General features: G+C 31.0%; 1 protein-coding gene across 9 annotated transcripts in view; it reads left to right on the top strand.

The window, feature by feature from the left end:
- The window catches only part of LOC127735974 (microtubule-associated protein futsch-like), a 40,943-nt gene that overhangs the window by 14,919 nt on the left and 2,507 nt on the right, over nucleotides 1-23,517 (top strand). For 4 of the 9 annotated variants that reach the window (XM_052246447.1, XM_052246451.1, XM_052246454.1 and 1 more), the window contains 15 exons: nucleotides 727-852; nucleotides 1,441-1,508; nucleotides 3,065-3,121; nucleotides 4,369-4,453; nucleotides 5,328-5,416; nucleotides 6,102-6,143; nucleotides 7,807-7,949; nucleotides 9,153-10,400; nucleotides 10,738-10,758; nucleotides 11,540-11,616; nucleotides 12,536-14,322; nucleotides 14,849-14,887; nucleotides 16,522-16,799; nucleotides 18,092-18,269; nucleotides 18,600-18,663. In XM_052246447.1, coding sequence (XP_052102407.1) covers nucleotides 727-852; nucleotides 1,441-1,508; nucleotides 3,065-3,121; nucleotides 4,369-4,453; nucleotides 5,328-5,416; nucleotides 6,102-6,143; nucleotides 7,807-7,949; nucleotides 9,153-10,400; nucleotides 10,738-10,758; nucleotides 11,540-11,616; nucleotides 12,536-14,322; nucleotides 14,849-14,887; nucleotides 16,522-16,799; nucleotides 18,092-18,269; nucleotides 18,600-18,663 — 4,302 coding nt within the window. Of the gene's footprint in view, nucleotides 1-726; nucleotides 853-1,440; nucleotides 1,509-3,064; nucleotides 3,122-4,368; nucleotides 4,454-5,327; nucleotides 5,417-5,748; nucleotides 5,785-6,101; nucleotides 6,144-7,806; nucleotides 7,950-9,152; nucleotides 10,401-10,737; nucleotides 10,759-11,539; nucleotides 11,617-12,535; nucleotides 14,323-14,848; nucleotides 14,888-16,521; nucleotides 16,800-18,091; nucleotides 18,270-18,599; nucleotides 18,664-23,517 lie in introns of all 9 variants that reach the window. The other 5 variants (XM_052246448.1, XM_052246453.1, XM_052246452.1 and 2 more) reach the window with 5 other exon arrangements.

Below are 23,517 nucleotides of genomic sequence, written 5' to 3'. Positions count from 1 at the left end.
TCTAAAATATCTCTCCTCTAAAATATCTCTACTCTAAAATATCTCTCCTCTAAAATATCTCTACTCTAAAATATCTCTACTCTAAAATATCTCTCCTCTAAAATATCTCTCCTCTAAAATATCTCTACTCTAAAATATCTCTACTCTAAAATATCTCTACTCTAAAATATCTCTTATCTCTACTCTAAAATATCTCTCCTCTAAAATATCTCTACTCTAAAATATCTCTCCTCTAAAATATCTCTCCTCTAAAATATCTCTACTCTAAAATATCTCTCCTCTAAAATATCTCTCCTCTAAAATATCTCTACTCTAAAATATCTCTCCTCTAAAATATCCTGATTTACTGTAGATCATTTCTGATTTAATAAGTCAAAATCTTTTGTTATGAATATATCATTCAAATCCAAAAAAGTGTTATGATTTATGATTATTTGTTATATAAGAATTTTATTCATAATTTGTGTTTGCCTCAATGTTTGTTCAGTAAAAAAAAAGGTCTTACTAAATCAAATAAGGTCCAGTTCCTGATTTTCATTGCTTATTGTTAAATTTTTACCATTTAATTTTAAATTGTAAAGAAAAAATTCACAAACATGTTTTCTTGTAATGATATGAGGAACATTGGAAAATTCTCCAAGATTACATCCTAAGGTAGATTTATTAAACTGTTGCAAAAGATTCAATGGCACTATATCTTTATATGTATTAATATTGTGTTTACAGAGATGGACACACAAGAAGTAAATCTGAGGAGCCTAGATATGGGGAAGAGCTACCTAGAGATAGATTTTATAACTTAGAACCCGCCCTTTCTGCCACAGACAGAAGATCAGCATCGTCACCTCATGGGTAAGTATAAAGGGGAAATAAAATGAAAGAACCTTAAGTGAGTAAGCTCACATACCCCAACCAAAAATGATTTATATGAGATATTTTTACCAAAACCCCTCCTGAAAATGTAACCTCAATCATTAAGATTTTTCTGATTAAAACTCATCTGATGGTTTGGTGATCGGAAATCTCTATCCAAATTTGAAGAGGAAAGTATAAAAAATGAATGTGCTAGTATTATGACAAGAACCAATATTGTTGTTTTTTCTACCTGAAAAAATAGACAGATTTTTCTGATTATCCATTCCAACTCATCTGTGATGCTGATGAGTAAAAACATATTGATAAAAAATGAAGGGTCGAGCATGACAACAAAAAAGTAATGATGGATCGACGGACAGACAGGTCAAAAACATTAAAGCCTTTGCAGCCTTGGTGCATGGGTATATCATTAGTAATTGTAATACCTAAAACAATATAAAACAGTTAATATAAACTTGAAAAATCTAGTATTGATAATTGCATATTAACCAACATTGAAACAAACATTAAATAGTAAACAGTTTGTCAGTTTATAATTCTTACAATATCCTTTTTATATTGTAGCGACCAGAGAGAGAAAGAGAATTTAGTGGATGTCAGGAAAAAAGAAACAGTTACTACACCACCTTCAGGTTAGAAAAATCTTCTGTAATCTCGAAAGAAACGAGGAAAAAAAACTTAGACTAATAAATAATAAAAGGACACAAAACAAACAAATATTACAGAAAATGTTATAATGGAAATGTAAAAATTGAAATCAGTACATTTTAAATTGTACAGCTGAGTTAATTAAAAAAAAAAGTTAAATGTAGAAATTTTTCCAGAGTGAATTTTTTGAAATTTTTCATGCAGAATACTTAAAAATATTAGTTTCTTTACAATGCAAGAGGGTCTGGATGGGGAGTCATTCGTTTCTTAATTCTTTAATTTTTGTTGACCATTTTTCTCTATTCTTCATTTTTGCCCATTATTCTCTATTCTGTATGATTTAGCGTCCCAGTATTCTCTATTCTTTTGTCTTTATTGCTTCATTCTTTACTTTTATGCCCTTTATTTTGCACTTTTTGCCAATTATTCTCTATTCTGTAAATCCCATCCAGACCCTCATAAAAGGATTGTATGTCAAATTTATTACATTTGCAAATTCTTATAAAAATAATCTACTCCGTAAAACTTTTATAGATACATATGCAGTAACCCTACTGTAGCTTCATTAACTGAATGTGAAAACACACCCAAAACTACAACCAACAAAAAACATGATAGCTATTTGCTTCAAAGAAAAAAAACAAAAAAAGGATAGTAAGATTCCCCAAAAATATTGGACAGTACAACAAACAACTACAACACCTGACTTCTCAATAAACATTAGTACCAGGGATGGGCACGATTACTGACAAATGTAATCGATTAATAATCGATTACATGAAGGATTGTTGTGCAATCGATTAATAATCGATTACTCTGATTTTTGTATGTAAAAATGTACAAAGGACTAATTTAGTACAAACAAATGTGGTGTCATTAACCAAGTTAATGATGTTCGCTGACCTGTTTTTGACGTTTTGTCAGATATTCGGAATCCTCTAGTTTTATATATGTAGTGCCAATAAAAAATTTGCTTGTTAACCCCTACTTTTCTTTACATATTTTTTTTTACATAATGTCTAAAAGCCATTTTTTGAAAATCTTATAAAATCCTTGTTATTTTTTCAGTCTTTTTAAAAGAAAAAAGGTGCTTATTTTAAACATATGAAAAATCTAGAGAGAATCATTTCCCGCCAAATTTTCAATTGATTTTATCTCAAAAACAAGGTCACGGACCTGTCATTTTTTTCTACTTTCTTAGTTCCGTTATTTATATACTTTAAAATTTTTTAAAAAACTTGTTATTTTGAAACAGAGGAGCAAACATCTTTAAAGTGCACATAAACCTCTGCACTGGCCTATATAGACCATATGTTGTGAGGCTTAAACATGCCGTCGGGTTAAACATCTGCAGCGAGACTTGAACATATGCTGTGAGACTTAAACATGCCATGGTGTTAAACATATGCTGTTAGGCTTAAATATATACTGATTTATACTTTACAATTTAGCTCAAATTAAGACTCCTTTGTTTTATATTATGAACAATAAATGTAAAACAAAACTATACAATAAATAAATTCTTGAATGTGGATTTCAGTATTTAGACGACCTCGTTTAAAAAATTACCACAGTTTTACTAGATTCTATAGAGGAGGTATATTATGTGATTGCAGTGAATGTATAACATGCTTATGTCATTGTTGCATCATCTCTTTTTTTGGAAACATCAGCTTCATTTTCAATGCTTAATTTACAGTGTACTTGTAGATATAATGTTCTTTTGTTTTGAACAGATTTTCTAATACATTTACTAACCTAAAACTCATAAAACATCATGGCTTCTGTTGTGCATAGTCTTAATATGTTAAACATGCATTTCATAATTGATTAAAACTGGTGAATTTAAGTGTTGTATTTATCTGGAGTCACATTTATGTAGTAATTATAGTATGAACATGAAATGTATTGGTGCACCATATAGCTACGAACACAGTAGATGAAACATGATACAACAAACACCATTTTATTGCAACTTGTGTTAAGGTGGGGTCTGTATACATTTTCAAAGAAAACTGATAAATTGAGAACGTTAACAAGAGTAATGAAACGTACTGCTTATGGAATTGGAGAGGGAAGGAATTATAGGAAGAAACACAGCTTTGCCAATTTATAATTGGTATATTTCCCAACCAATTACATTTTAACAATATTACTGTGTTGTTGGTTTATATTTGGTTAATATTCAAATAGCATACACAGGAGAATTATGATCAAATTTTTTCCGGGGCCCCTTGAATGAATAAAATTGCAAAGAATTAGAATTTCACAAATATCAATCAAGTCTGAGTCTTAGTGACAATAATAAAATATTTGATTTTGTTGGATATTTTTACTTTAATATCATCAAACTTCTGAATTTAAGGAAAAATTTGTAGAAACTTCCAAAATTCCCTTAATTTTTAGATCTATACAATAACATTTAGAAATTAGCAATGGAAAAAGGTTACTTGTGCTTAGATGTGTTTGACTTAAACAAAAATGTTGGTGTTTGTGGGTGTCCTTAGGGATAATGCTATTGTCTATGTGATTTGATTGAAAACTATATTGGAAATGCCATTGGATAAGTTTTTCCAAGAATACATGTTTATGAAAATTTTATTTAAAGAAGTTAAAGAATTGAACTTTCTTAAATGAAGAAACATTGTATTTCCCTAGATATGGGGGTACAATCTATATGCAATGCATTGAATTTGACAAAACCTGTGAATAATACATGTGACATAATTTAGTTGCATGGAAGGTAATGTCACAATATGTATGGACATTATTTAAGATGTGTAAATATTTATATTCTGCGACATTTATCTTATTTCATTACTAAATATTCCCCTGATTTTACAGATTTAAGTCCAAGCTCAGTAGGACAACTGTCTGATTCAGACAACAGTTCCAGAAGAAGAGAAGCTGCTAGACTGAGACCATACAGGTTCGTATCATTATTTTACTAAATATGGATTAGTTCTGTTACTGCTAGTCCATGTTCAAAGTAATTGAATTAGTTAACTATGTGTTATTTTTTATGACTTTCACAAAATCAGTGATTCAGTAGAGAATATCAGGCATTGGTTGTAAATAATTAAATTCATTTATTTATTTACCAGTCTCAATCTATAACTAGTAACTAATTCCTTATTGCAAAAATTGTGAAGACAAAATGAAATTATGAAGAAAGATTCATTTATTTATCCTTACTTGTTTTTTTATTATGTAAAGTTAAAAAAAAACATATCTTATCTACTTGATAAATGAATAAAGATATTTGTAAGATTTAAAATAAGTTATCTATTATTACTTTAAGTATGTTTATATATATATATATATATCTATTCTCATCACCAAATACATAGGTACAGAGAAGACATGCATGTAATACAATACATTAGATACATAAACATAAATATACAATATATACAACAACAACAAAGACAAAAAGAAATTATTCAGGAGGACACACTCGCTTGTTTAAAATTCGTATAAACTTACATAAATTTATGAGATCTGTCCTATTTGTAGACGACATAATTTCAGTAAATAATATAATATTTGGCCTTATACTAAAATTTCGATTTATAAATTTTTTTCTCTCTTCTCTAAAATGTGAGCAATTAATAATGTAATGGAATTCATCTCCAATATCTAGCTTACATAAATTACACTTTCTTTTTTTTTTTTTAGAAGTTATGAATAAGTAGGCTTATAGTAAATATACTGTAATCTTCTATTATTTTGTTATTTCAACTTTTGATTCAACTCATTAAGGCTAAATATTGTAAAGTTTTATTGTAATTTATATATTTTAGGCCACATGGTAGTCGTGAGTTGTATTATACTGAAGATGGAGAAGATTCCTTAGCAGAGAGTATCACCACTGTAGAAAGTAATCATACAGGTATTACAAGAATTTATACCATAAAAAGTTTTTTTAACATTCCAATTTCTTGAAGAAATATTTAAGTCGAAAATTAAACTCATACTACTTCTGGAAGGGGGGGATGTCCTTGTAATTATTTTATACAATGATATTTTAATATTTTAAAATTGTTTATGTAAACATGTAATTCATAGTCATGTTAAAAGAAACTTTATAGTAGAGCTGTATTAGATAATTGTTATTTCTTTACAAAATAAATCTTCTTTTTAAAATTCCCAAGTGAAAGGGTTCCTAAGATAAAGCCAAGTTACAAGAACAAGTAAAATTTAACATAATTACAATAATTTCAGTGGGAGGTAATTCAACAATGGAAAGTACACACTCAGGTGAATTATTTTTGTTGTTGGGACATTTTTATTATTATTAAATGTGGTGTAGTTTTCACGATTTAGAAGCAATTTTTGTTGTACAGTTCATTGATGTAGCTGTAGATATCACCTTTTTATACTCAGAATAGCAATTGCATAATTTTGCCTTTTGTTAAAAATATTTTGCTTTTTAAAAGTTATCTGTTGATGTAAATTATTGTTACAAAATAGGATGAATAGTATAATATCATTTAAATTGTTTTATGGATGTCGGCCACAATTATCTTGGGATGTAGTTGATTCCATGCATAATACATTTGAGTTTTGGTTTTCAGCACAAAGAAGGGTTACATGGAACCCTAGCACATATTACCTAGGTAACAAACAGCTGGTGCTTTATTGCTGTATATTTGTATTTATTTAACAGTTTGTTACAATTATGGAATGATTTGAATGTTTTAGTGTATGATTTATTTTCAAATATTTTTTGTCCTCCTTTTATGAAATTTGGATTTATTCAACTACTGATACATATTTCCAGGATACTATCAATGAGTTGGTTAGAAGTTTTATAATAGTATGAGTTTCAATTTTCTTTTATATGTATGTCCAGTAAGGTCACAACATTAAGCATATTAAAAGAATGTAAATTGTGTACCAAAAATTCTTCAAAAATCTAGATCGCAAAATCAAATATTTGTAATTGAAATATGTACCTCTAGTACAGAAGTAGGAATCATTCAAATTAAATGTATAGTCCTTAAAATTGTATATTATGAATTCAAAATTTTATGGTAAATTTAATGAATTGAGAATTGATAGTTAGCTTTTAAATGCAAGCTAAGCGCATAATGGCTATATTGGAATTGTACATGTTTTATAAGGAATTAAGCATGGTATGTTTTGATTTTATATTCAGTGTATTTGTCACTGTTTAATTTTTGAATGCATACCAAAATTAATGGATCCTATGTACTTGGAATAACATTATAAAGTGAGGTTTGAGCTCAAACTAAAATTGAAATTCTGCATGTTAATTAATATGACCAATTTGCATGAGATGTGATATTGTAACATGATCAACATTGTTTTTTACTGACCAGGCTTTGAAACAGAGAGAGATATGGAAGTTTAGGCTAACATGTATATTTTTGACATGACTGAGACTAAATATATAGTTTTCTATATGACATAATTTGAGTTGAGTTATTTCCCTTGGTCACCATTTTGGAGGGGCAACTTGTGGAGTTTGTTATTTGACTAAACCAAATTAAAACATGTGATACAAAGAAGTCTGTACAGAGATATGAACTATATTACAGGGATGAATTATACAAGCCTAAACAAATTAAAATTGTTTTAAGTCTAGCTGTCAGTATATCAAGTTAAATTTGGTTGATTTATGGAGACATTTGTGTATATTACCTGCAACATGGCAGCAAAGGGAAACAACTCTTCCTCAAATTACTTCAATGGGAAACTATCTATTGTTTGATATCCATTCCTGCCTAAAAGTACTACAGATTCAAAAATTGGTGCTTAACAGGACTTTAATAATAACATATTCATCAAATAATATCTATCAGTCAGTCTTTAAAAATAATTTGAATTGTTTGCTATTATATAAAATTACTTTTGCTGTAAGTATACCATAAATCATTACCCAAAGTATATAAAGTTTATTTGTGACCATAAAGTGGTTAAATTACGACTATGTGCAATTCATGAATTACTTTTTTGGGGTTATATTTAATGATTTTCATAATTATTCAAGTGCAGTGAATTATAATCACTCGACCTGTTTTCAAATATTTAATTTTATTTATTTGATTTAAGATCACGTTCTAAAGTTGACATATACTGTTCCCATGCAATAATTCTATTGCCTTGGTAAAAATCTAAATAAAAATTCACAGTATGACAAAATTCACACATTTGCAACTTTTTTGATTTGTACTACAAAATAGTCAAAACTGAATTGTTCCCATTTACCTGAGAAATGAAATGTGAATTCAATATGATAATCTTTTATTGTTATAGGTTCTGATGACGCCACTGCTCCATCTTTCCCAGTACAATACCTAGGATCCAGGAAAGATGCCCCTCCTACTTCAGGAATTTATGGCACCAAGAATCCAGATAAAAAAGACACTTTGTCTACAATTGATGAAAAATCTTTAGCTGTAAGTCTGTTAAAACATTGCCAAATTTCATTCTGTTAATAGATGGAAATAAGAATTGTAATTAATGAATTCAGTAAAGTTCATATTCAAAGGTTGTTTTTACTGTGTGAACACTTGTATTTTACATATAAAATCTTTTATAGGAAGGTTGTTTTTACTGAGTGTGCACATGTATTTTATTTATAAAATATTTTTTTACTTGAGACAATACAAAGGAAAAAAAACAAGCTAATCTTTGTTTTTCATTCTAAATTTCACATTTTATGCCGTACTGATACAATAGTAAAAATATGTATTATCTTTCTATATTGAACTTTTTATGCCTGACTGCTACAATAGTAACAATATGTGTTTTCTTTCTAAATTTCACATTTTATGCTGTACTGATACAATAGTAACAATATGTGTTTTCTTTCTAAATTTAACTTTTTATGCTATACTGATACAATAGTAAAAATATGTGTTTTCTTTCTAAATTTCACTTTTTATGCATGACTGATACAATAGTAAAAATATGTGTTTTCTTACTAAATTTCACTTTTTATGCCTGACTGATACAATAGTAAAAATATGTGTTTTCTTTCTAAATTTCACTTTTTATGCCTGACTGATACAATAGTAAAAATATGTGTTTTCTTTCTAAATTTCACTTTTTATGCCTGACTGATACAATAGTAAAAATATGTGTTTTCTTTCTAAATTTCACATTTTATGTCTGACTGCTACAATAGTAAAATATGTGTTTTCTTTCAAAATTTAACTTTTTATGCCTGACTGATACAATAGAAAAAATATGTGTTTTCTTTCTAAATTTCACATTTTATGTCTGACTGCTACAATAGTAACAATATGTGTTTTCTTTCTAAATTGAACTTTTTATGCCTGACTGATACAATAGTAAAAATATGTGTTTTCTTTCTAAATTTCACTTTTTATGCCTGACTGATACAATAGTAAAAATATGTGTTTTCTTTCTAAATTTCACATTTTATGTCTGACTGCTACAATAGTAACAATATGTGTTTTCTTTCTAAATTTCACTTTTTATGCCTGACTGATACAATAGTAAAAATATGTGTTTTCTTTCTAAATTTCTCTTTTTATGCCTGACTGATACAATAGTAAAAATATGTGTTTTCTTTCTAAATTTCACTTTTTATGCTTTGTTGATGCAATAATAAAAATTCATGTTTTTAATTGTAGGATGACAAAGAAAGATCTGGTACTGATAGTGGAGTAGATAATCCGAGAAGTGATTTAGCCAGTTCTCATGGCAGTAACTTGTCCTCGTATAGACGTGACATGGGAAATCGAGAAGATTTTACTACCAGCAGGATACCAGGTCAATATGATGATAGGTTAACTCTCAGTACTAGGTCTGATCCAGGAGACCAGTATGCTACTCCCAAACGTTCTACCCGACATCATGAACATTCTGATCCCAGAAGTGATAGTCGTGTATATAAGGACAACTATGAAAGAGAACAGTATGAACCAAAACCAACAAAATCTAGATCTGAAACTGATTTAGCAACACTTCCAGATGTTGATCATAAATATTCCTCTCCAATGTATGGAGATCGTTTTATGGAACTGTCTAACCAACCATCTCCAATCTATTCTCACCACACATCAATGGCATCACCCGCTGTTTTAGCAAATGGTGCTAACTGGGGAAGAAATGTTGATGAAAAGCTGATGGAAGATAGGTTGAATGTCAAACCTTTGGAGAAGGGACCAAATTTTATAACCAGACAAGAGGAAAATAGTTATGATAGAATGGCTGAGTTTTCTCAGAGAGAAATTGGAGATGGTATAAACATAGATGATAAACCAGGTTCCACTCCTTATAATAAGGCTTACGATAGACCTGGGGATGATAGTTTCCCAATGAGAACTATAGCATGGAGAGAAATAGAACATGATAGATTAGAACCTGGAAGTCAAGGTCTAGAACCAGGCGGCAGAGAACCAATTAGATCTTTGGAATCTGGAAATCCAAAAATTGATGTAAACAGAGAACCAGTTGTACCTAGTGACAGGGGACAAGACTACCGATCAAGGGCAAGCTCTTCAGAATCCAGTCTTCGGGAAACAGTTAGACCTTTAGACAGAGGTCCTGATTTTACATCAGAAAGACAATCTTCTGAGGAAAATGTTAGACCTCTTGATCCAGGACCAGCAGTGTTGGACCCAGGTCCACACATAGACACAATTAATCCAGGCTACAGACAAACTGACAGAGTTATTGACTATGTGAGGGATGAAAGGCTTCTCAACAGAGGACCAGATACTGAGCCACCTAAAGAAAGAAGAACGTTAGAAAAGGGACAGAATTATTATGATATGTATAGACCACGTAAGGAACCTCCCCCTAGGACTGGTATGACTCATCACCAAGTGTTAATTGATGATGATACAGAGGAACTAGAATTTAGAGAATTACCCAGGGTAGGTTTATTACAGGCACTAAAGTCTATATTAGACAGTAATAGAATTGTCCTTAGTAATGTTCTGTTTTTTTCAGTACAGAGTTGGTTTGGGAAAATATAAATGCCTATAATTATTGTTACAAATTTATATTTAGAGAGAACAGATATTATCTAGATTAATATGACAGAGATTTTATTCTTTACATGGAAAGATTAAAATTAATTTTTCAAACAATTTACTAGAAAGTGATTCTTGATTTATGCTGCTTAGTATAAACATGAAAGTTTTCATCAAAGTTTTATACTATCCTTTGATATTTCTGCTAAATCTAATAAAGTAAGCATTATATTTACAGCGCTGTAGTACACCTTATAATGTAAGTCTTCATGTTTCAGCACAGGATTCACATTTACTACACAAGTCTTGATATCAGTCATGTGGTCATTAAATAGCATTTCACCTTGACTTGACATTGTATTGTACAATTTTATAGTTACTTTTATTATCACTGAATGTCATTTAAATGAAAATCTTTAATGAACTCACAAAAAATTAACACTTGGGGACATCTCATTCACATTGCAACAACTTTCCCAATGCAACAATCTAAGGTGTGGAAAGCACACAATGGATTCTCATAATGTCACTGGCAAATTTTTTTTATAGTTATTCACCTTACTTGAATTTATGGTCAATGATTGTGAACTGGCTCAAGTTTTAATATTAGATAATTATTGTCAGTTTGTATATGACTCATTTAACCAGATGTTGGACATGAAAGTAAAAACTTTTAATTAGTTCATAAAAGAGTGAAAGTAATAAATTGTATATTTGTTAAAGAAAATTCAATTAGTTGTTGTGTGCTAGTTTTAACAATCATGTAACAAGTTTATTTGGTTGTCAAAATTATGCATCCACCTGCATTTCTGGAACTATAGTTTTATTACAATAAATGTTTTAAACCGTACTTTTATGTTTTGATTTTATACAGAATCAAATCTTATGACATTATGTAAAATATGTATGAAAACACTCCAAATCAAATGAAAAATTAAAATCACATATTTAAAGTACCAAAATATGTGAGTTTTTGACCTTGTGTTATGTAAAATGATTTTGGTTGAAGTAATAAATAATACTTATCATTACCTTTTCAGTGTCCTGACCAAGATTTCGAAGAAATGGTGAAAGAAGAAAAGGCAAAAATTCAGATTGAATACGAATTACAAAGAAGGTAATATTACAGTTTATTTAGATAAAAAGATTGTGGACATATACCAGGACATTGTGGATATATAACAGTACATTGATTGTTAAATGTATTTAAGAGTTTATTCATATCAATATCAATAATTCTACAATTAAGAATGAATAAACTATTTTATCGCTATTTTACAAAATTTTCCTTTGATCTTACTGACTGATAATTTCCTTTCTCAGCACAGTAGAGTGATATGAAAAATTATCGCTAGAAACTAAGGGCGCACATGCTGTTGTCAGTGAAATTAACAACGTCGTCATAGTTAAATTAGTGATAAACAGATTATCATTGATCATCTGAACTCAATTGCTTTTCTCACTTTCGCCGTACCGGCTCAAGCGAGAAAATCAATCTCGTTGAGATCACCAACGATAATCTATAATTGCATATTGTTTTCAATGGAGTCAGATTGTAAACAAAGGATGCCACTGGAAATTAATCAAACAATAATAAATCTTACATACAATGAAGAAACATGAAGCTTTGTCTCATCTCAGTTTTATTCAATGTTAATTGACATGTTTATAAATGTTAACTTATTCTTATATACTAATACATAACCTGGGTTATCAAAACTGAATAAAACACTAGTGAAATATATATGCTTAGATTTCACTATTAAAGAGCTTACACTGTAAATGATTAATTTTGTGAGAAAAATTGTGTATCTAAAAATAAGGAGATGTTTTATGATTGGCAATGAGACAACTATCTACCAAGGTCCAAATGACATAGATGCAAGTAACTATATGTCATCATGCAGTCTTCAACAATGAACAAAACCCATACTGCATAATCGGCTATCAAAGGTCCTGACATGAAAAAATATAAAACAATTCAAATGTACATATGGTTCTGATTGCTGTTATGTTTCATCGTTATCTCCTTACAGATTGAAACAGAAAGGATATTTACAGAATTCCACTGATGAGAAAGAATTTGGTGCTGAGTATGATCATGTGCCGCCCAATGAAAGGGCAAAGTCACTGCAAAGAAAACTTGAACAGGAATCACACAGAGAACTTGCTCCAAATATTAACGATTTATGGCTAAAATTTCAGGAAATGAACCAGAATGAAAGTACAAGCACTATAAATTCATCAAGAATGGAAGCCATCACTGATCTATTGAAAAATCCAACGAAACATATAGTGCAAAAAATTACTGATGAAAGAACTTATGAAAAAGCTAAAGAACGTAGAATTATGCAAGAATTGGCAGAAAAGTCTCGTCAAGAACAAAGGAAAGACTCAAGAAGTGAAAGAAAAAGACAGGAACTACAGAATTTACGAAGATTAAGTGAGGAAGAAAGTAATGGAAGTTATGCAGACATTCTACAAGAGCAACAGAAGAAAAAACTACATGGAAAACATAAGAAAGAAAGCAGCAAACCTGATTCAAGTGTTGAAGGAAAACAGAAAAAAGAAATGGAAAATAAAATGAAAGGTTCTAAGAAGGCAAAGGTTGATATCCCAGTTCATGGTGACAGTATTGACACCTTGTATTCCATAGCAGAGGATGCAAGTTTCGAGGCTACTCCAATAAAAGCTGAGGATTCAAATCAAGGAAAGTCTAAAAAATCTCGACAAAGACATGTGATTGATCCACTCATGAATAAACTCAAGGACAAAATTGAAAGTCAAAGGATAAAAATTGACAAAGAAAGAAGAAAAGAAATTAAAAGACTTGACAAATTGAAAAAACTTGAAATGCTGCTTACTGCTAAAAAGAAAGGAAAATTATCTGATCAGGCTATTGATGTTGAGTTACATTACGTCTCTACGACATCGGCAGCAGCTAGTTCAGAGTCATCTACTTTATTTGGAAGTGAAACTACTATTAGTGTGGAATCATTAGATAACAACAAGGATTCATTTGACTCTGTGGCTAATACTGGTGATACTACATCAACTAAGGATAGCAGCATTGAAATTCAAAAAGTCAGAACGAAAAAGGCTAAGCATGGTGGAATGTTAGATGCCTATATGGCTTCCATTGGACAGGGAGGAAAAGGAGATGAATCTGAAGCTTCCACTGAAGATTTACAAGTTGTTCGAAAAATTAGAAGTCCAAAACCGGGGAAATCAGAGAAAAAGAAAACAAAGGACAAGCAAAATCAAATGAAAACTGACTTTGTAGACACAGAAACACTAAGGAGAGAAAGATCGCAATCTCCAAAATCAAGAAAGTTGAAAGATGCTTCTACTAATGTGCCATCCCCAATAGTAAAAAGTCCTGTAAGTAAGAGGAAAGTTCGAGATGTTTATGTAAGATCAGAAGCAGTACAGACAAGTCCATGTAGGTCATGGTCACCACCTAGGGAGGATCAGGGCGTCATATCTGTCCCATTAATGTCATCATCTTTCAAACGCAGTGTCAAAACTTTCGATTCAGGGCAGCAGAGACAAAGATCATATTCTCCCATTGATTCCTTTTCTTCTACTTCTCCTGACAGAACATTAACAAGTAGGTCTATATCACCACCTCAACGCCAAAAAACAGCAGGACCTGGACGTAAGACAAAAAGATCTAAGTCACCGCCAAAACATCGCGTCTTCCTTCCAGAATCTGATGAAGAGACAAAAGAAATGAAAGTGTCACCTCCACCTAAATCTCGAATGTTTACACCAGAAACTCCAGATGATGATTTAGCAGGAAAACTCCAAGACAGTCCAAATGGTAAGATATCATTTGATAATTTTTTTTTTAGAGATTCATGGAGTGAAGTGTTTTGCTTCTAATTTCTTGCTGCAATGTGTGTGTTTGTCTGTTCTTATTTTTACTCTTTCATAATGAATTACTCTGGCACACAAGTGTTTCCTTGACCCATGTGACAAAAATCAGTGTTAGAAAATATTGAAAATTTCAAGTACATTTATTCTGTCTTTAAAGTTAAATTGTTTTATAGACAATAAAGTCACAATTAATTTGTAAAATTTAAATATGTAAGAATAATTATCGACAATTTTATCTTGGATACACTCAAAGTGATATTTTAAAATTAAATTTATTAAAAAAATGTATTTATGTTAATTTTTAGAAGTTTTTTCTTTTTGAAAAAGTCTTTGAGACAAGTTAAAAATCTACAATATGTTTTTATTGTTTGATAGGTGTAAATGCCCTATGAAAATTTAAAAAAAAAAAAGAATTTCAAAAGTGTGCTTTTCTTTCATTGTCTTGATTTTTACTTTTTGATGTGCTATAGATAAAAAACAAAGGTTGAAAAGGAAAGGATTTCGTACGGGTAAGACACAAACAGGTGTAGGTTTTAGTTTAAAATGATCAAGAAATCTTTAAATTTAAAAGATAATTATATTATCAATGTATTAAATTGGATTCCTGGTAGGTTCACTTTACACTTCATTGTTGGATTTACATCCACAAACTTACAGCATCTAGTAATTTTTATAATTTTTGTAAATTGCTTAAATTTGACATTTTAAAAAAAATATGAGAATCTTGATCATTTTCCAATTAAAAGACAGTTTAGAGGCATGATTATTTATTCATTTATTTTATTTCTTCTTTTCTATTCTTTATAAGTTATATAATCTTTAGTTTAGTTTCAGCCATGTTTATATATATATTTTGTTATGTATTACCCAGGTGTGGCTTTATCCATGGGAAAGTTTATTTGTAAAATCACAATAAGTTTATATCATCTCCAAACAGTTGAATGTTAGCTTAATGCTTGTCGATACCTGTCGATACCTTGACAGTGACACCATCCAAAGCTGTACAGCTGAAGAGATTTATATTAGACCCATAAATTTGAACAGGCATTACTACAACTGCTGGTGCTTTAAAATGAATAATGATGAAGGAACTTTCATGTACGGTCACTAAAATATACCTTACATTGTTTATGCAATTACATTGTATTTGAGATTTTTTTTATAACATTTAAAACATTCATATGAAATAACTATTAATATGAAGTGATGACCTCCAGCAGGTTATTATTGTATGTTTGTTTTATTTATAGTCATACTATTTGAAGATTAACAAATTTGCGGTAAATTGTTTATACTCCTTTATGATGATTTTAAATCCTGAAAAGGAAAGAAAACAGGAAAGAGTTTTATCGCCTGCCAAATTATTGAAGGTCTTTCAACGCATACGTGATGTTACCAAAATCAACCCTTGTACCATTTATGCTCCCTTTGGTGGGAAATTAATTTAAAGTTAATAATAGGAAGAAGACAGATTATTTACTTTTATATTAAATTGGACTCTGAAAAAAGTTCATTGAATATGTATATCACATACTGTCCCAATCCTTGCATGTAACAAACCTTCAACATTTATATCTGTCATAAACCTTTCCATTATATTAGAGAAGAAATCTGCCCTTGTAACACTTCTTATTAGTTACTAATCTATTTGTCATGTGTAGGCAGTAGAATTTCCAAATCAGCAACAGAATATATATCTTTTTTTTTCGCCTGACAGTTGGGAAAGAAAATTCAGAATATAATAGATTTTGCTTAATTATATCAATTATATGAAATTTAGGTATATTTATGTAAATATAATATTAACTGAAAATTTTCCAGCAACATCTTTTTCAAATAATTTGAAAGATTTCTTTTATATTATAACTTGTGTCTATACAGTGATATACACTGGTGAAGTGGATGTGATTGTTGGTTTTCAATATAAACATGATAACCTTTATATATCCCAAAGTGTGATCAATTAAGGCTTCTAAAAATTGTACAAAAAATGAAGGTGTGAGAAATTTTTGAAAAAAAAAAATATTTTCAAAGATCCAAATACACGAATGTTTAAAGAGACCTGGCAGGATTAGAATCATAGTGAATAAAGTTAGAATGTAAAATTATGTACATGTACTTTAATAGAGTTTGGTATTTTTAGGTGGTCTTACTTGGTTTGTTCCAATGGGCCAGACCAAACCATGGAGAAAACCATTGAAAGAAAGACAGGCTTTTGCTGTTAGTCAAGAACCATGGCAACCAAAGTCTGTTTCATCTACTGCATGGAAGGATATTGTTGCTGATAACCCAGTCAATAAATCTATAGGGGAGAGTTCTAAATTTGACCTTGACACAACAGGTCATTATAAAGAGCTGGACGAGGAAAGGTCTGATGAAGAGAACTTTGACCCTAAACCTTTGTCAAGATTAACTCTACAGGTGAGTTACAGTGTGGTCGCAATTTATTTCTATTTCAATCCAAGTCATTCTCAAATGACAACACATCATTGCAAAATTTCACAAAATATGCCTGAAAAATGGTGGTGGTATGGTTACAATTTCCCTAACATAGAAATAATCAGCATTATAATGAAAATTGACCGTTTTATTAAAATGAAATTTATCTAGCCTTATTTCTGGGTTCAAGACTACAAGTACTGGTGACGTTTTGATATGATAGTTGTTAGTTCTGGTTTACCTCTGTCGATTGTCCCTGTTTTTCTCAGGATCTACAAATCAGAGCTTCCTGAAATTTGGTGTCAAGTTTCAAATGAGCATGCTTTTTCATGTGCTGTGTTTGATAAAATTGAGAATGGAAATGGGGAATATGTCAAAGAGACAACAACCTGACCAAAGAGCAGAAAACAGCCATAGGCCACCAATGGGTCTTTAACATAGCGAGAAAATCCCGCACCCGGAGGCGGGCTTCAGCTGGCCCCGAAATAAAAATGTGTACTCGTTCAGTGAAAATGGACGTCATACTAAACTCCAAAACATATAAATGAACTAAAATTAAAAAACATACAAGACTAACAAAGGCCAGAGGCTCCTGACTTGGGACAGGTGCAAAAATGTGGCGGGGTTTAATATGTTTTGTGAGATCTCAATCCTCCCCCTATACCTCTAGCCAATGTAGAATAAACAAACACACATCAATACGCACAGTAAAACTCAGTTTAAAAGAAGTCCCAGTCTGATGTCAGAATAGGTAACAAAAGAAACTAAGCAAAATGACAATGGTACATAAATTAACAAAGGACTACTAGCAGTTACTGACATGCCAGCTCCAGACTTCAATTAGACTGATTGAAAGATTATGTCTTCATCATATGAAAATCAAGCATAATCCCTCCCGTTAGGGGTTTAGTATCATACCATCATAAAATATATGAGAAGAACATAACCCGTATCATGCCAACCACTGGCATTTTAAACATCTATTGCTTATCAACTTGTTGTTTTAATAGAACCAATACTTATATATTTTCAAGCAAAATAGCAATGAATGAATTTTTTTGTAGCATTTTCTCACAAAATACAAATCTGAGCTTCCCGAAATTTGTAATAAAGCTTCATTTGAGCATGCTATACTGTGAGATGGGTTTTCACATCCATTGCTCATCAACTCCATGTTTACCAAATGCTATTATGGGGTGTTGTGAGTTAGGAATAGTTCACAGTACATCTTGTTTTATTTCTGGTCTCCATTCAGTATTTCTTTTAATTTTCAGGAAGCATTCCAAACATACAAACAAGATGCCATTTCTAAGTTAAGGGCCAGACAAAAAAGAGTTGCATTAGCTTCAAAGGAAAGAACATTACAGGATATGCTAGAAAAAGAAAGAAATAGATTGTTTGCAGAAGAAAAGAGAAGGAAAGAGGCAAATCCAGAGGCACATCCATTAAGTGGTATGATTATAGAGACAATTTGTTGACATAATGTGGATTCTAATTATTTATTAAATCATAAAAGGGCGATTTCAGAAAAAAAAGAAATGGTTGTATGGAGGGGGTAGGGACACTTAAAGTGACTAAAGAATTGGTATAAGGTTTAGTGGAGGATATAATTACTTGAAAAGAAAAATGCCCTTGGTTCTTATTAAATACAATAGAGTAAATTGATTGAGTGCTGTTTGCTTAATGCCAAGTGGAAAATATTTCATGAATATTTATAATATTTAGAATAAAGGTTAATAACAACATTCAATGATAATGATTGATTTTATGTTAATTTTGCAGAAAACCTTCATAAACCCAAAAGACGGGCAATCTCAAAAGGTGAAATGATAGAACAAACTCAAAAGTAAGTATTGAAGATGAAAGAATAAACTTTTCACATATTATATGCCCTCGAAAGTCAGTGGCTTAGTCATTTAGTGTTACTTTGGCCATCAGTCTTTTCTTCAATTATTTTCCTACCAAACTCCAATAGTTGTTTGACTTTCCTTTGTGATGCTTGTAGATTTTGAGCTGATTAGTCAACTACATATAATGACAAACACTCTTTGTATGAAAGCTTAGGACATGTGCTCGCAGAGGAGAAGTGTTAACAAGGTGTTATTATGTCACAAGGATATAGTTAAAATACAAAAAAGTTTCTCTTAACAAAGGACAGTTAAGTGCTGAAATTTGTTTTGGATCTTTGCATACAAATCAGTGTTCCAGCTAGGTCGTTTTCACAGGGCGGTCCGCCCGCCCTTTCCCGAGTGCCGCCCTGTGCCCTTTTTACAGTTTGCAGGGCGCCCTGCCTTTTTTGAAGATCGATTGGTATATTATTTTGTTCGTATTGATATGATCAGCCAATTACGAAAATTTACCTGGCGACAAGTATATATATGACTTTGTTTACGACCCCAAGCTAATCAACGGTTACAACAGGTGTCATTATCTGTTGTTATAGGTAATCCGTTTATCGGATGGGTCATTTAATGATCATCAACATTAATTCATTCAAATAGAATCGGTCAGTCGGCATTTGTCTTTGAACTTGAAGAAATGTTCATACAACTTGGGCACAATTAGCAATGTTTACCGTAGTTTTATGGAGAAAACGTAATTGACAGAAAGTCGAAAACCATAATCAACTCGTTAAAAACATTGTTCTTATTGTTTTCCGTGAAATAAATAGCAAATTAAGACGTATTTTTCATTGACTTCCTTCATTTTTTATACGAAAATAACAAAATCGGCCGCCATATTGTTGATCGTATTTACATCTTCTACGTACTGTTTATTATCCTCCAAAGAAGGAGCACACCCAAATAAAGATAACTCAATCTTATTTTTTCCTAGCATTGAGTAACCTACTAAGATATTATAAAATATGTCTTCATTCTTCTGGCTTTAGAATTTATATGTTTAGGTGTTTTGAGTTATGGGAAAATTTAAAGAGGGTCTTAGTAGCAGGGTTGGTAGGGTGCCTTGGTCATCTTTTTCTGTATTTTTTATTTTCAATCCAAATTTTCACTGTTCACTATATCCTAACATTGTGCATTTTATACAGCTGTTTTGTGCTGTATTGCCATTAAGCACAGAAAAGGTAGAAAGGTGAAACTTGTAAAGTGTGTCAGACCATAGAAACAGAATAAAGCAGGACATTTTTAAAAAAATACTGCATATAAAGCTTAACTGTGCCAAGCAATGATTTAAAACTTGTGTGACAAGCTGCTTGATAAGTTTTCAGCCTAAAAAGTAGAAAGATAGTTTTTCTCTGGGCTAATGATGTTGTTCTTGTATATATATAACCAGTGATTCAATGAACAAACAATGTTTGATTATAATCTTTATTAAAACATGCCCTTTTCATATTATCATATCACAAGTTAAATGCCCTTTTTCAGGATTGGCACCCTGCCCTTTTGAAATCCTAGCTGGAACACTGCAAATATACCATTACAACAGTCATTTTATAATAGAAATTTAACTGATTTTAGAGAAAAATAGTGCAGTGAAAAAGCAGATAAATATTTACTTAAATGTCAGTGTTACTGAATATTTCAACAAAAATATGAGGATTATGTTTCCTGCCATAAGGTGATGAGCACATTAAGTTTTACATATTCCATCCATTTGTCATCAAATTTGTTTCCATTTCATAACATGCCAGAGCTTTAGATAAGCTGCGTATTTGCGTGATCACGCATTAAAAATAATTGAAAACCCAATGCAAGTGCCCATTGCAGCGTTCTAAAACCCAATTCATGCAAAGGAAAACCCAATAATTTGTCAAAACCATGAGTTCTTAACGCTTTTAGTCGCTATCGTGTGCGCTGTTTACCCTTATCTATTACATAGTCGTCGCGTAAATCTATTTTTGTAATATTGGAAATCGGAAATGTCCTTTCGTTCTAAAGATAGAGCGTTGAAAGGGTCCCTGTTGAAATTTTCCGTTGCTTAAAGCATGGAAGTAATATTTAAAAGGAATAACAACGTCGTCACTTCAAAGGTTTCATCTGCGTTACCGCCCATCTTTCGATAACTCGTTAATTGGTTTAATATCTGGCATGGAAATTGATTCTCCGCATGTGATCGATCAAATCACTGACACTTTTTGGTCATTTTCGTGTTCACGGAAAACTACGAACAGACAAGTTTTTGTCGTATATACGTGCGAAGTAACCCGAATAGTCCATTCGTTACATTCCATTGATGTACGCTGCCGAATATAGTCATTCGTTCAATTTTTATTTTAGTCCAATTTTCCTATTTCTGGTTAGTTCGATCTTAATAGTACCGACAGCTATCACATATGAAATTGGAGAACAAGGCTTGGTCATTTTCAATTTTAATATTTACAGACAGTTAAAAAGCCATTTCCGTAAGTTTAGAAGATGATTGTACAAAAAATACGTTTGGACCCCCTTTTATTAAATACGAATAATCAAAGTCTTTTGTGTATAAGTCAGTTAAAATATTCACAATTCTAAACGGTTCTATCCTTTAATTTATAGTTCTTGATACATAAACTAATACGTGTAAAAATGAATTTGCCATAAGACAGATATCGTCAAGCTCATTTTGTCGGTTTGTTTTAATCTTTGCTGTAGCTTGTTATATTAATACAAGTATTCCACAATAAACACTTTTTAAAAAAATATATGTTTACGAACATATTATCCCTATTTTAGCTGTCCACTTTCAATAATGTAATCAATGACATTTATGACATATACATAAATATAGAATACTTCTCGATAAACTTTGCACATTTCAACAGTAAAAAAATCTATGTCTAGATTTGTCTACATTATTTTGTTAAACATCATGTGAAACCTGATCAAATCATCGGTATTTAACTGTTTTACTCGGGATCCGCTTTAAACCGGAAAATACTTTTAGAACAGTTTTAAAAAAACGGTAAAAAGCAAAAATATGCTAAATGAAATACAATTTTCCATGCTAAACTGTTGTAGGTTGAACAATTCTCGTCCGTTTTTCAAGTTTTTTACATCATACGACTTCTTTCTGAAGGTAGAGGTTTTATATGATACAGCGCTACCTTCTTATTAATAAACCTCGGATTTCACACAGGTGCTTTATAATTACTGGACTCGATAAAAACACGTGAGTGATAAGAAATTCCAGATGCCATTTTACAACCGCGGTATCACAGATAGTAACCAAAGGGGTCTTGCCGCTGAGACTATAATTGGATAAAATCATATGACTTTAGTACAGAGCTCTGCAGGCTGTTAATACATGCTAATTAGTCGTTGTTATTCTTTTTAAATATTACTTCTATGCTTAAAGGTACACGTGGTGATGAAAACATTTCGATCTTCTCTGTCTTTATCCAATTAGCGTTAGTCATGTCATCATAATTCTTTTCGTATTGCTCGGGATTTAACATTACACTTAGCAATGAATTAAAACGAAAGTAGATTTCCGGTAAAAATATTGAATAGAAGCATGCTTTTAGCTTCTTTTTGAGAGCTGAAGAATTCTGGTGAAAACAAGACCCAGCTAGTGTTATCACAATGGCGTGTTTGCGTGCCTTAACGAGAACAGGGTTAGAACTCGTCAGAACTAAATCAGTTGGAACATGAAAGGCCAAATCACTTATATGAAGTCAGCATTGGAAACCAAAAGTTCTAATAAGGGACAAGTAAACCCAGATTTATGTAAATGAAATTAAACAAAAAATTGCTTATTTTTAGTTTAAGTGTATACATAATATATAATTCATTTTAGTTGATGAGTGAACACACATATTAGTTTTAATGTAAATGTAGCTTGCCACTTTCTTTGTTTTTGGTCTATTGTTCTGTATGCCTAAGATACATGTAGTTGTCTTATTGGCAAGTGCAGTACACCATTGTCATTTATTTATTTGATGTTGCAGGATTATTTGTAAATTGAATGTGGTCTCAGTCATTAAACCACCCTATAAACCTGGTCAAGGATCTTAAATCTGGGAGCTACTTATTTTTTTTTTAAGTAGGTCTGGAAAACAGGTGATAGGGACTGGCAACACTATCTTACATCACTTAATGTTCACAAATATTACATAAAAATCTGAAAACTATTAGCCACACCTACCCTAAATAAACTGAATGGTGATCATATGTGCTCTAGAACGGTAATTAGGTACTGTCCTATTAGTGCCACCAGTAAATATAAGTTATGGAAAATACAAAACTCTGTGTTGAAACCGGACACAGATTAAACATACAATTGCTCGTCAGTGTATAAACCAAATAAAATAGCTATCACATTTAAAAGAAACATATTTTATTAATAAGATGGATGAACATCTCTGTTTGATAGAATGTGATTATAACATGCCTAAATTCAATATTGTGTTGATGAAAAAACCCAATACGTTAAGGAGCTTGGTGGTGAAAAACCCAATTTGATATTTGCTTGAGGGGTGAATTGGAATTAATAATGCAATTGAAAAACTATTTCACTCAATTAAATAAAAAATGGTGGGTAAAAACCCCAATTTGTGAACTCTTATCTGGAGCTCTGACATGCATAAGCCTTGACAAAATCATTTGAAATCTGGAAATGTTGTCCGGGACAACTGAACACATGTGGAATAAGATTGATTTTCACATTATAAATTCTTGAGTTATGGCAATTGATACTGTGGAAAAAAACAAGATGTGAGAATTTCAGAAATTTATTTGAAATTATAAAACAATGTTGAAAAAAC

Source organism: Mytilus californianus, unplaced genomic scaffold (assembly GCF_021869535.1).
Source record: "Mytilus californianus isolate M0D057914Y unplaced genomic scaffold, xbMytCali1.0.p SCAF_3, whole genome shotgun sequence".
NCBI lineage: Eukaryota > Metazoa > Mollusca > Bivalvia > Mytilida > Mytilidae > Mytilus > Mytilus californianus.
The sequence above is the reverse complement of the archived record's forward strand: the minus strand, read 5'-3'. Positions and strand labels throughout refer to the sequence as shown.